General features: G+C 31.1%; 1 protein-coding gene and 1 long non-coding RNA gene across 4 annotated transcripts; both read left to right on the top strand.

Moving 5' to 3' along the window:
- Positions 4,651-7,510, top strand: LOC104750279 (uricase). 3 transcript variants are annotated; one of them, XM_010472054.2, is made up of 9 exons: positions 4,651-4,844; positions 5,004-5,212; positions 5,494-5,619; positions 5,810-5,885; positions 5,965-6,074; positions 6,586-6,677; positions 6,757-6,930; positions 7,024-7,117; positions 7,232-7,510. In XM_010472054.2, exons 2-9 carry the CDS (start codon positions 5,006-5,008, stop codon positions 7,313-7,315), a joined length of 963 nt encoding a protein of 320 aa, XP_010470356.1. In that variant the 5' UTR covers positions 4,651-4,844; positions 5,004-5,005; the 3' UTR covers positions 7,316-7,510. The 3 variants fall into 3 exon arrangements, with proteins under 3 accessions (XP_010470356.1, XP_010470357.1, XP_010470358.1); XM_010472055.2 differs by having other exon boundaries at positions 4,991-5,212; XM_010472056.2 differs by having other exon boundaries at positions 4,652-4,844; positions 5,527-5,619.
- On the top strand, positions 11,057-11,672 carry LOC109129670. Its single transcript, XR_002035950.1, has 3 exons — positions 11,057-11,145; positions 11,289-11,385; positions 11,485-11,672. It is a non-coding gene; the product is annotated as an uncharacterized LOC109129670 (long non-coding RNA).

Raw genomic sequence — 11,944 nt, 5'->3', positions numbered from 1 at the left:
GGCATATTGTACATCTCTTTTGTGAAACTCTATTGTGTAAACCATTGTAAACGTGAATTTGATTACATTTTTTTGGTATTATTATTAATTTTTAATTTAATTGTGGTGGATAATTTTAGCGAATGTGTGGGAGGTTATTTTTTTTTTGTTAGTTTTTGGTTCTCATATTGGGTGTTTGGTGTTTGTTAGTTTTTGGTTCTCATATTGGGTGTTGGGTTCTTTTTTTTTTTTTGTGCTGCTGCGGGTATTTCCTCCTCCATTTGTTGGTGTTGTACCATAATGTATCCTACAATGTTAATATCAAAGTGTTAGCGCTGTGATATTTTTATGGGTGTTTTTTAAAATTTCCTTAATGTGTCTCCTCTAATTTGTATTTGCGATTCATCTATTTTTCCCTACGCCCTACTTGAAATCATACTAATTGGATGCATTTTTTTGTAGCCGACTGAGAGTTGGGAGGGTAGATCATAGATTTATAAGTCATTGTGTAGACCTTTTTGTTTTGATTGCCCTGATTTTCCTCCGCTTTCCCCGGTTTTCTCTTAATGTGTGTTGCTCAGTGATTTTCAAAGGCCATTTCTGAGATTCACCCATGGTCGCCCTTGATTCGTTGTAGCTTTTTGGTTTAATATACTTCTGTGTTTTGGCATAGTCTAATGCGCTGTATCCCGTTTTGGCTATACTTCTTTTTGCGGTATGTGTGTGTTTTCTGAGAAGATTATTGTTTGCCTTGGTTTTTTTAATAATATGAACTTGTTGAGGTGGCCAGCTGGGTTTGTGACCCTCTTGTGTAGTTGAAGTTACTAATAGCACCCATCGTATTTAGTAAACGGAATCGTCCCTTCGAAGGAGATTTTTTTTGTGTAAATAAAGCATTGAGTGGTTAATTAATAATAACCCAACGTGTATCGCCGTTTCCGTTTCTTCCCTTTGAAATCCTTTTCTCCATCTTATTATGATCAGTTTAATTTGTTTGATTTGGCCATAGTCTTTAAATTATTTAAACCATATGAATATTTCAGGTGTTTTTTTTTTTTTTTGCCTTTTATTTCTTCTCCGAATTATATTTTTCGTGTTCCGCTTTGGTTGTATTTTGTCCTTCTTTAGCAGTATTTTTATTACTTGATGTTTGTGTTAATGATTTATTCGATACAGTGTTTTAATTTTATTTGATTAAATATTTTTGTTTAAATTAATTCATATTTTGTATGATTATAATTTCACATGATGTCTTAAATTTCGTATATTTTATATTTGTGTGCCATATTTGTATATACAAATATAATCATACCAAGAATGGACGCATGTTATGGATGAAGCATCTATAAAATAACGACATGCGTCCATTCTTGGTCGTTATCTAGAAATCCCCTTGCATGACATGCATCTTTGAAAGTGTTGTGTTTTACAGCTCCAACTGTTAAAAGTTCTTCAAAACTTGTTGCCCCCTTCAAGGCATTCACCAATATTCGAAGATAATATATTTCTCCTGTCGATGGTTAATTTGTTTCAATCTTTTCGATTATACCACTTTCTTTTCTGCGTGTCCAGATTTCATTTACCCTAGCCCAGACAAATTTTGAAGGCATGTCCGTGTAGTTTAATTTCTGTGTGTCGTTTGACTTTTTAATCATTTCAAACCATTCAGTTCTCCTATGTGCATGCTTACTTTCACCATGATCTTCATCTCATGTGTCTTCTAAAATAGTAGCGTGTTCTTTTGGCCTTTGGGAGGTGAATTGGCTGCGGTTGAACTGTTGGGTCATGCGAGCTGTATAAGTTTGTGATTTTGGTCATTGCAAAGTATATATATATATATATATATATATATATATATTACTTTTGTTGGTTCTTTTAATAATGCAGTAAGAGTGTTTTATGTAGACGAATGTGTTGTTTATATAAATAATGTGTAAAGGAGATGGTTTTGTATGCATTTTTTATTGCTTACGTACCTTTTCCCAGGGAACATCTTGATGGCCGTACGTCTTCCAAATATGGTTGTGTGAGAACTTCATTGGGCTGTTTTTTGGAGCATGACATATTATTAGGTTGCTTGTTTTGCTGTTGTTGTTTTGGGTTTGTTTTTGGACTCCAATGTTAATTACCTTTGTATTGGGTTTGGCAATGAACTTGAATAGTCTGGCAATGGGTGTGTTTCTTTGGTTGTTTCGGCGGCCTTTTGATTCTTGGTGGGTTAATGGCTCCATGACTATTATTCCGAAGTTACATACATAGAAGATGTGTTACAGATTGTGGAGGTTTTAAATGCCAATAGTCGGCTACTTTTAAGAGTATAAAAGGGAGTTGTTACTTGTGTGTTTTACCCGGTCGATTTTGAGAGCTACCGGATAGCGGGAATGGTAGTTTTAGAAAACAATCGGCTGGCTTCTGTGTAGTTTATTATGATTTTACCTGTTCAATTGGGCATTTTTTTTTTTGATATGTAAGGGATCTACAGTAACATATCAGGTGGATTGTTTTTGTGAGAGCAAATGATTATGTATTTATAAGGAATTAAGGTACTTTACGAAGAGGTTACATTTTAATAGCTATGGTGAAGACAAAATAGTATGGGTAGCCTATGGTGATGAGCCGTTTTGGAAGAACAGTAAATTGCACTATTTATGTTAAAGTTAAGGACGCAACATAGTTCTTTTGACAGTTACAAATTCATTTCTCAGACGTGTTGAAGAGAAAGAGTCAGCAGAAAGAAAAAGGTGAAAATATAGCTTCTGAATTCATACTGGTTTTGCTGTAATGGGCTGCAGTTGAATAAGGCCCAAGTATGTTTTGTTTGTCTAAAAAATAGTTATGTTATACAGAAAGTTAGATTTATCATGTAGAAAATTGAAGACGGAGTACACGTAGCACACTTTTGGGTGGTGAGATGGCACGAAGGAGAGAGTTAGCCAACTTTTATAGTATAGACTAGATTTTGAATCTACACTATGCATAGGTTTATTAAATATATTTTGATGAAAATTATATATGATTGATGACAGTAATAAAATATTATTTTATAATAAATTAAATTAGTATTATCATTTTTATTGTTAAAAATGTGGTAATTTTCATTGTTACTTTTACCGTCTGGTTCTTCGTTATACTTTTTTTCTTCTTCTTTCTCGTCAACTTTTTACATTTTTCCACTGAAAAACATTTTTTTTAAGACTACCACACAATTTGTTAACCCATCAAACTCTAAGAACAAAATTATTTATTTTCTCATAAAATTTGTGAAATTCATGAAGAGCAGCATAGTCAACACATGCATACAATTATTGATAATTTTATCCATATGCTTATTTTGTTTTAGATCTACACGTTTAGAATCTTCTCCAACCAAAATCCTTATTTGGTTTATAATATTTTAAAAACATAATAAAATATACTAATAATAATTTATTTAATATGAATCATATGATATATAGAAATATGAGTACACTATAAGAACATATTAATTATAAATAAATAATATCAATTATATTATATCATCAAATAATATCAACTGTATCATATTCTCAAATAACCGTAATCGTATATAACCATAACCGCTTGAACCGGAACCGTATTTAAACGTAACGGTTTAACCGTTTATTAAACAGTTATAGTTAAGGTTAAACAAAATTTCTAACCACAACGATGGTTAATAAACCATAATCGTGACAACCATAACTCTGGTCATGCCTATGTATAGCTAATAAAACATGTGTGTTTGTCGTCCATCTTTCTTCTTTAAATTTCAAAACTTGACTCAAACATCAAATCAAGGTCTTACGATGTCAATCTTTCTTCCTTAGACCCAAAAATAAAAAATTAATGAAAGAATATCAACTCATCTATAAAATCATACACAAAATATGTTTTATAACTCATAAGAAATAAAAAGCACAAACGTAGATAAATAAGATAATTTATGTTTTACATCAATATCTATAGTATCTTAAATTTTTAAAAGGTTTCGAAATATAAAATTTGAACCTTTTAAAAAGTTTCAATATTTATAATATTTTAAGCTTTTAAAATTTAAAATTATAATATTTAAAAACTTTTTAAAATCTAAGAACTTTTAAAAGTTTCAATATTTATAATATTAAAACTTTTTAAATTTTTAAATATTATAATATATTTTTTTGAAACTTTTTAAAGTTTTAATTTGATTAAATAAAAAATTGGATCAAACCGAATATACTTTTAAACTTGGACGCCTGATAAATCAAGCTTTCCTGCTCATTCGTTGTTGGAAGCATATTAATCTTATTTATATTGGTTCTTAACCATTGCCTAAAATTTTTCTAGCAGTTGTGGGATATTGTGCATAGTTCTTTTATTTTCATAAATTTAAAAAGTTTTGGAAATTTAAAAAATGTTAATGAATGACATGTCAAATCCTGATTGCTTGTTTAAATTAATTCTTAATATAAAAAATTCTGGAGATTTTAAAATATGTTAATTAGTGAAGTGTCTAATCAATTAGAGGTTTAAAATCGTATGTGGACGCCTTATAGCTCATGCTTTTTGTTTATTAGTATAGATAGGTGGAGTTAACCAAAAAAAGCCAAACCATCACAAAGTAATTAACGGATTAAGAAAACCAAATCAAACCGGAAATAAGTTGAATTAAAATTTGTAAACCGAGATGACCAAAACTAAACTCTCTCACGCAATCTTCTTCTTCGATCTAACGTCAATACTCAATCGAATCCGTCATCATCATCGATCTCACCTCTAACGCATCTCAGATCTCTCATCTTCGATCACTCACAGTCTCAAAGATAATCTCTCTCAGTCCTTTCTTCGTCGCGATCGACACTCAAGCTTCCACGGAAGAGTAAAGAGAGGTTAGAGAAACGATTTGGTTACTTTTCGTTTGAATCGGAAGTGATTTATAATTCGATTTCTGGGTTTTGAATCGTCTACTAAGTTAGATTAGTAAAGCTTTGATCCGCTTTGAAGAGTTGAAAAAAATGAATTCTTTTTGATGAAGCTTACTGTTACAGGAATGGCACAAGAAGCAGATGGGATCAGATTGGAGCAGAAACATGGGAAGGCTCGAGTGAGAGTTGGGAGAGTTTGGCGAGATGGTCATGATGGATCTCATCACTTTGTTGAGTGGAACGTTAGTATCAGTCTTCTCTCTCACTGTCTCTCTTCTTACTACCGTGATGATAACTCCGATATTGTCGCCACTGATACCATGAAAAACACTGTAAGTCTTAAAAAAAAGATTGAAACTTTTCAATTGTGGCTGTGCTTAGTATTGTATTGTAGATCATAGATTGATTTGTGAAATACAACTTTTGTTGGCTCTTGAGGATAAAGTGTTGTTCATGGTTCTGATGTTGTATTACATGTTATTTCCTATTTTAGTCACTAGTGAACTTTCTCTGGCTTGCTTAGTCTTGGATTGTTGGTTCTAGATTCTGGTGGTTAGGATTTGTTTCACTAACTTTGTTCTTATTCTGCTGATTTCTAAAATTCACGTCCAAGTGGTTTTGGCCAATCTTCTATGTTGGGATGAAGGTTTATGTGAAAGCCAAGGAATGTGAAGATCGACTCTCGGTGGAAGAATTTTCCATACTTATTGGTAAACACTTTTGCTCATTTTATCCACAGGTATGACAATATGTATCTGGATACACAACACTATCACCATATATTTTATTGGATATTTTCACCTTGCTGATTACCCTTAAAGATGTACTGCTTCTTATGCGTCTTGCAATACTGTAATTTTATGTTTTTTTTTTCATTTTGTTGTCTTTTTTCTTTTTATTGTTAACATCTTTCTTTGTTGCTTTACCAGGTTTATACTGCTATCGTAAATATCATTGAGAAACCCTGGGAGCGTGTATCCATCGGTGGTAAACCACATTTACATGGTGAGTTTTGTGATTTTTTTTTTCTGGAACCAATTTCGCTGTAGTTTGATGACTTTCTCAATCAATCAATTTGTTGAAGGTTTCAAGCTTGGATCAGAGACTCATACTGTGGAGGCACGAGTAGAAAAGTCTGGTGCACTAAACTTAAATTCTGGTATTGCAGGATTAGCTCTACTGAAGACAACCCAGGTATACAACATCTTTCTGCAGATATATGTTGTTAAAAAGGTGTAGAATTTTCTATGTTTTCACTGTTATATTTTTTGATAATGGCGAGTGTGTTCCATGGTATTTTGACCAGCATTTTCCAGTTTGATCTGTTGTCGCTAGGATACATCTGTGTCTCGGGGATTAAGTAGTTTGCAAAATATAATGTCAGTACTGGAGTTTTGGATAATACATGTGCTGTGCTTCTCTTCTATTCTATTAAAATATCTGCCAGTTAACATAAAAAGGGAAAATACTATGTTGAGTAGAAGTCTACTCCTCTAACTTAGGGACTTTATGCAGAGAAAATACAAAGAAGAATGATCTGAAAAATGAGTGAAATTCTAGAATTGATGTTATTATTGTCAGTCTATTTTGTAAGATACAAGCAAATTTTGCGCTTAAGACTAGTATGTTGACACTAATGGATGTCAATAAGTCTAGTCCTGATGATTTGATTGTTCACTAAAACCGCTTTAACGCATAATAACAGTCAGGATTTGAGAGGTTTGTCAGAGACAAATACACCATTCTGCCTGAAACACGAGAGAGAATGCTGGCGACAGAGGTGAATGCATCGTGGAGGTAGGAGTTAATTAGCGATGCAACATCTTTCTTATTTGTGATTGATTCTTGAAACCGACATACCTGTTAATGGTGGCAGGTACTCGTACGATTCAGTTGCAAGCATCCCAACAAAAGGACTCTACTTCAGCGAGAACTTCATGGATGTAAAGAAAGTTCTGATGGAGACATTCTTTGGTCCTCCAGAAACTGGTGTGTATAGCCCTTCAGTCCAACGCACTCTCTATCTTATGGGAAGCGCTGTACTCAGAAGGTATCAGCATATTCTGTGTATTTTCTCTTTGTTTTGTTTTCTGTTGTGATTATATGATTCTTACCATGATTAACTTCTTATTAACATGAACAGGTTCACTGATGTATCATCGATTCACCTGAAAATGCCAAATATACACTTTCTACCTGTAAACCTTTCAACCAAGGAAAACCCTTCAATGGTGAAGGTATGAATGTCTCTGTGATCTTACCTTTTATGATGAAACCATTGTAAATTACTCTCCATAATAATAAATTTATATGCCCAAACACATTTGGTTTCTAATAATTTATTTTTGCAGTTTAAAGATGATGTGTACCTGCCAACCGATGAACCTCATGGATCTATAGAAGCGACCGTAAGCCGCGTAACCTCGAAACTGTAAGGTTTAGGACAATACAAGGACAATCTAAAGACTATTTCACAAGTAAGAGAGGGCCACATTGTGTTGTATTTTGTAAAATTATGGTTTCAGCTAAGTTTTACTTGTGTGTGTTCGTACAACAGAACCTCTTCGTCTACTCTTTTTTTTTTAATCGTTTTACAAAGGTTTTAATCGTTATATCTTATTTGGATTTTCGCGGAATCCGTTTTCTACTTAAAGGGATTTAAAAACGCGAACGTTAGTAACATTTCTACCATATTATAATCAATTTTCGAAGGTTTCTGTGACTTTGGGTGTGTTTCGCAAAACGATACATTACAAGACCCTCACGATTTTTAACGTTTTCAGCGAAGGCCTTCGATGGCCTTACCGTCGTCAACTAGGAAATTAATTTACCCTCTATAACACAATGAAGCGTTATTTACGGTTGATTTAAATCAGTAGAATAATAAAACAGTTTTTGTTTCATTGGATTTGTTAGTCAACAAAGTTGAAAAACAAACAACAATAGGAAATTCGTCTTATAAAGTTGAAAAAAAAAACACAGTTGAACGCGCAAACGCACAACGATAAGAGAGCATTTTATTTTTGTAATCACTTATTGCAACAACATTGAACATTATTAGGAGAAACAATAAAACATGCTCCATTTCTGAACCCTCTTGCTTGACAAGCAGGTTGACATTCATGACTTCCAAACTTGAACCGCACACATGGAATACCAATGCAGTTTCCAGGGCCTGCACGTATACAAACAACAAGTGATCACTGTAACTATATATATGCCATAAGCCATATACTGTATAAGTGTTCAATAAAATAACAAACTTTTTTTAAAAAAACATGCATATATTATACACACATGAATATGTATATGGCTAATGGCTATTCTATATATTTTTCCAAGAAATGTTACTCAACTATTGGTTTAAAATGATCAATCGTAGTTATATAAAAGCATAAATGCTATTTTTGTAAGAGAAAACATACCTCCGAAGGCAGAAACGTCATTTTTCGACATCGAAATTGCCAATATTACTACAAGAAAGTAGTATGAAACAATAGTTTTTGTGATACTCATTATTTTTTTTAGAAGAATTATTGGTATTTGAGAAATATATGTGTTATATGTTTTAGCTTTTTCACAGAAAGCTCTACTTATATGAGGAGTGAGGACTCTTTAGTTCTTTAAAAGTCTCAAAATAAACTAAAAAATATTAGACTAAATGTAAACTTAAATTAATTTTCCTAAACAAAACGATAGTGGTTAATCAAATATTTAAGGTGCCTCTAATTTAGGAACCTAACAAAATTAATGTGATTAGTAAATCAAATGACGCTTTAACTTTGGAAAACTATTATAGAATAATATCTGATTACCAAATTGTTCCTAAATTTTAGTCATGTATCGGAAATCTCATTAATTTCTATATGCTAAACTAACAAAATCCAAAAATATCATTTACTTATAAAGATATCATATATTTGTCAAATATCCTTTCGGAAGTTTTCACATAATTGTTAGTATTCTAATTGATTTCGAAAACAGAAATATCACTAATCACTAAAAAAAACTAACATAACCCAAAAATATTTCCTTATATGATTAGAATTCAATATTAATACAAGATCAGATTCAATAATTGATTGAAGTAATTACCATAAAATCCAAAATATGGTAGTAATTGATTGAAAATCCGAAATATGGTAGAAATCGTAGTATGATACAAAATCGAAATATGGTAATCCTAGTATGATACAATACAACATTGTTCTCTTTTAAGTTTTAACTAGGATTTATACCATATTTCGGATTTTATGGTAATTACTTATATTACCATAAAAGAGAAGAATGTTGTACTTTAAACTGAAATTTGGAATTAAAATAATTTCTCAAAAATATTTATATTCTATATTCACGGAAATATTCAAATATTCAAATTCCTCTCATTTTGTAAACAGAATTATTTTTCCTCCAATTAATCTAAAGATATTTTGAAGATTTGGGTAAAATATTCTTATCTCATCTTTGTTTGATCAAAATTTTAAAACAATTTGAATCAATACCTAGTACATATAATAAATATATGGGTAAATTTCATACTTTAGCCATATAGTAAGTTTTTTAACCAGTTTAACCATATAGTTATTCAAGATTTAAACACTAACTAGGATTTAACTCGTGGTAAACCACAAGACAATTATTTAATTTTATTTATAATGATATTTGATTTTAGCGGTATTTAATTTAGTAATAAAATTATATTTTTTATATTTAGTGATACAATCATTCTTAAAGTATTATAATTTTATCAGGATAAAACACAAAAATTATGAATTATAAATGTTTGTGTAATGTATAATTAATCAGAATAATTAACTGTTTTATTTATTTAAAATAATACTATTATTTTTTTGTTTGATATATAATTATTTAATTTAACTGATTATTTATTTTTCAGTGTATACAGTTTAATGATTGATTTTTCTATTTTTTTTATTTTGGAACACATATATAGAAAAGAAATTTGCTATTAATAAGAAATTTAAGTAGAATTAATTAGTTTCTATAAAAAAATTGATTTTGTCAATTTACCATATTTTACTTGTTGCTTTTAGTGCAATTTTGTAGGGACTAAAATTTTAAATAAGCAAAATTAAAAGGGTAGAACCCAAAATGTACTTCAAAATGTGTATATAGATTGAATTTTCAGTTTAGGAAATTTATTAATGTTAATATAATTATTGAGATTGTAAACTTTTGTTATAGAAAATCTGTGGTATATCATTTAAATTTGAGAGATTTTAGCATCCATAAAAATAGTTTTGGAGATTTAATGAGTTAGAACTTTAATGGGTAGAGTTGTTTTTGGAAAAATCGGAATGTATAGATGTTGTTAAGATTTTATGACAATAAATGCAACAAATGTTGGTCAATTTAAGAAAGTTTAGTATTTGAGTTTCTTTGCAATGTTATTTATGGAATTTCTTTAGGGTTTAATGTTGTAAAATAAAAAATTAAATAATTAAAACTTCAAGGGCATAAACCAAAATGTACTACAAAAATGTTAATATAGATGATTCTAATTTAATTATTTATATATTAGTTAAGGGAGTTTGCAATTTTTAGGGATGATGATTCATTCTATTCAGTTTTTCCTAATCATTCATTTTTTAGTGTAGATATGATTATAGAAGTTAGAAAGCTTATTTAGATCCAACGCTCGCATTCATATAAATTCAAATTCTCCCCAATTTTACCTACACACTCTCCTTCTCTCTCTAATTCTTTCTCAATCTCTCTCTCTCTCTTTGATTCAGAATTTAGGGTTCTTTAGGGCTTATCCGCCATGGAAGGAGGTACTACAATTACTATGATGTATGTTTATGTAGTCGATCGTAATGGTGACTTATGCTTACAGATTCATGATTGATCTGTGTTTTTTGTTTGATTCGTTTTCTTTGATGGTTTCACTGATCAGTTTATGGTTTATTCCAGATCAACATCAAGAAATTGGCAACGATGGTGCTTTGTCATGTGAATCGAAGGAGTTTTCTACTAACAATCACAACTCTGACGCTGGTAACTTAGTTTTGTTGCGATTGCGAAATTGTGAATTAGGTTTTGGGGTCGCTGACTTATCCCGTGAATCTGCTGAAACTTTGTTTGCTACGTAGACTAAGTATATAGTATGTATCTTGAGATTCACGTGCGTCTTTGACTCTGATATGACGTTACTGATTTGGATGAAACAGTGGAAGAAAGTGAGAATTCAGTAGTGTCTCCTGCCAATCGACCAACGGTTATCGACTTCAGTGACAAAATTAAGGTACTCTACTTTCTTTCTCCTCTTCTTGAATAAACACTACGACAGACAGTTTATTGTGAATTTTGCATTAGTAAGATTGAAATATGATTTTGCTTCTGCTAGTGTTTTATGTTAACCTTTTTTTTTTTAATATCATGTCTTAGGTCTTGAAGGAGGAACATGCTTTGCTATTGAACCAAATGAAAGAGATCAAGAATTCCTTTTTTGAAAATGAAGTGTCTCGGGCTCTCCAGCTTTTGAGTCAGTACCTTATTGTCTTTATATACCTTGTTGTCTTAATGCAAAACTTGTTTGCTTTGGTTGTAACCTGATATGCGTTAACGTTTTTTATTATGGCAGTTGCTAAGGTTGGAACTCTGGAAAAATAGTACTTCGAAGAGTCATCAGAAAAGGAAGGAATTATACAATGAAGTGATTGAACTCAAGGGAAATATCAGTGACTTATAAAATAGTAATAAACAAGATGTTTGACCCCTAAACATATGGTATGGAGCAGATGTTTTGCTCCGAGAGCTTTTTCTTCAACTCATCATGTATAATTTTTTTCTTTTCATAATAATATTCATAATATGATGATTTCGTAATAATTTTTGGCGAGATATAAGAGGTATGTTACCGTTTTAATTTGGACCTTTAGGTACTAGGAAATACAAGCCTACAAGTTTCTATGTAATACACGCACATAATTTTGATAGAAATTTCAGATTATTTATCAACAAAAGCTATTTACAGAGAGGAATGAAAGAACATGATGAGCCTTGGAAGATTTGAATTAAGCTATTGCAGGAAGAAGAATTAC

This window comes from Camelina sativa, chromosome 16 (genome assembly GCF_000633955.1).
Source record: "Camelina sativa cultivar DH55 chromosome 16, Cs, whole genome shotgun sequence".
NCBI classification, from domain to species: Eukaryota; Viridiplantae; Streptophyta; class Magnoliopsida; order Brassicales; family Brassicaceae; genus Camelina; species Camelina sativa.
The sequence above is the reverse complement of the archived record's forward strand: the minus strand, read 5'-3'. Positions and strand labels throughout refer to the sequence as shown.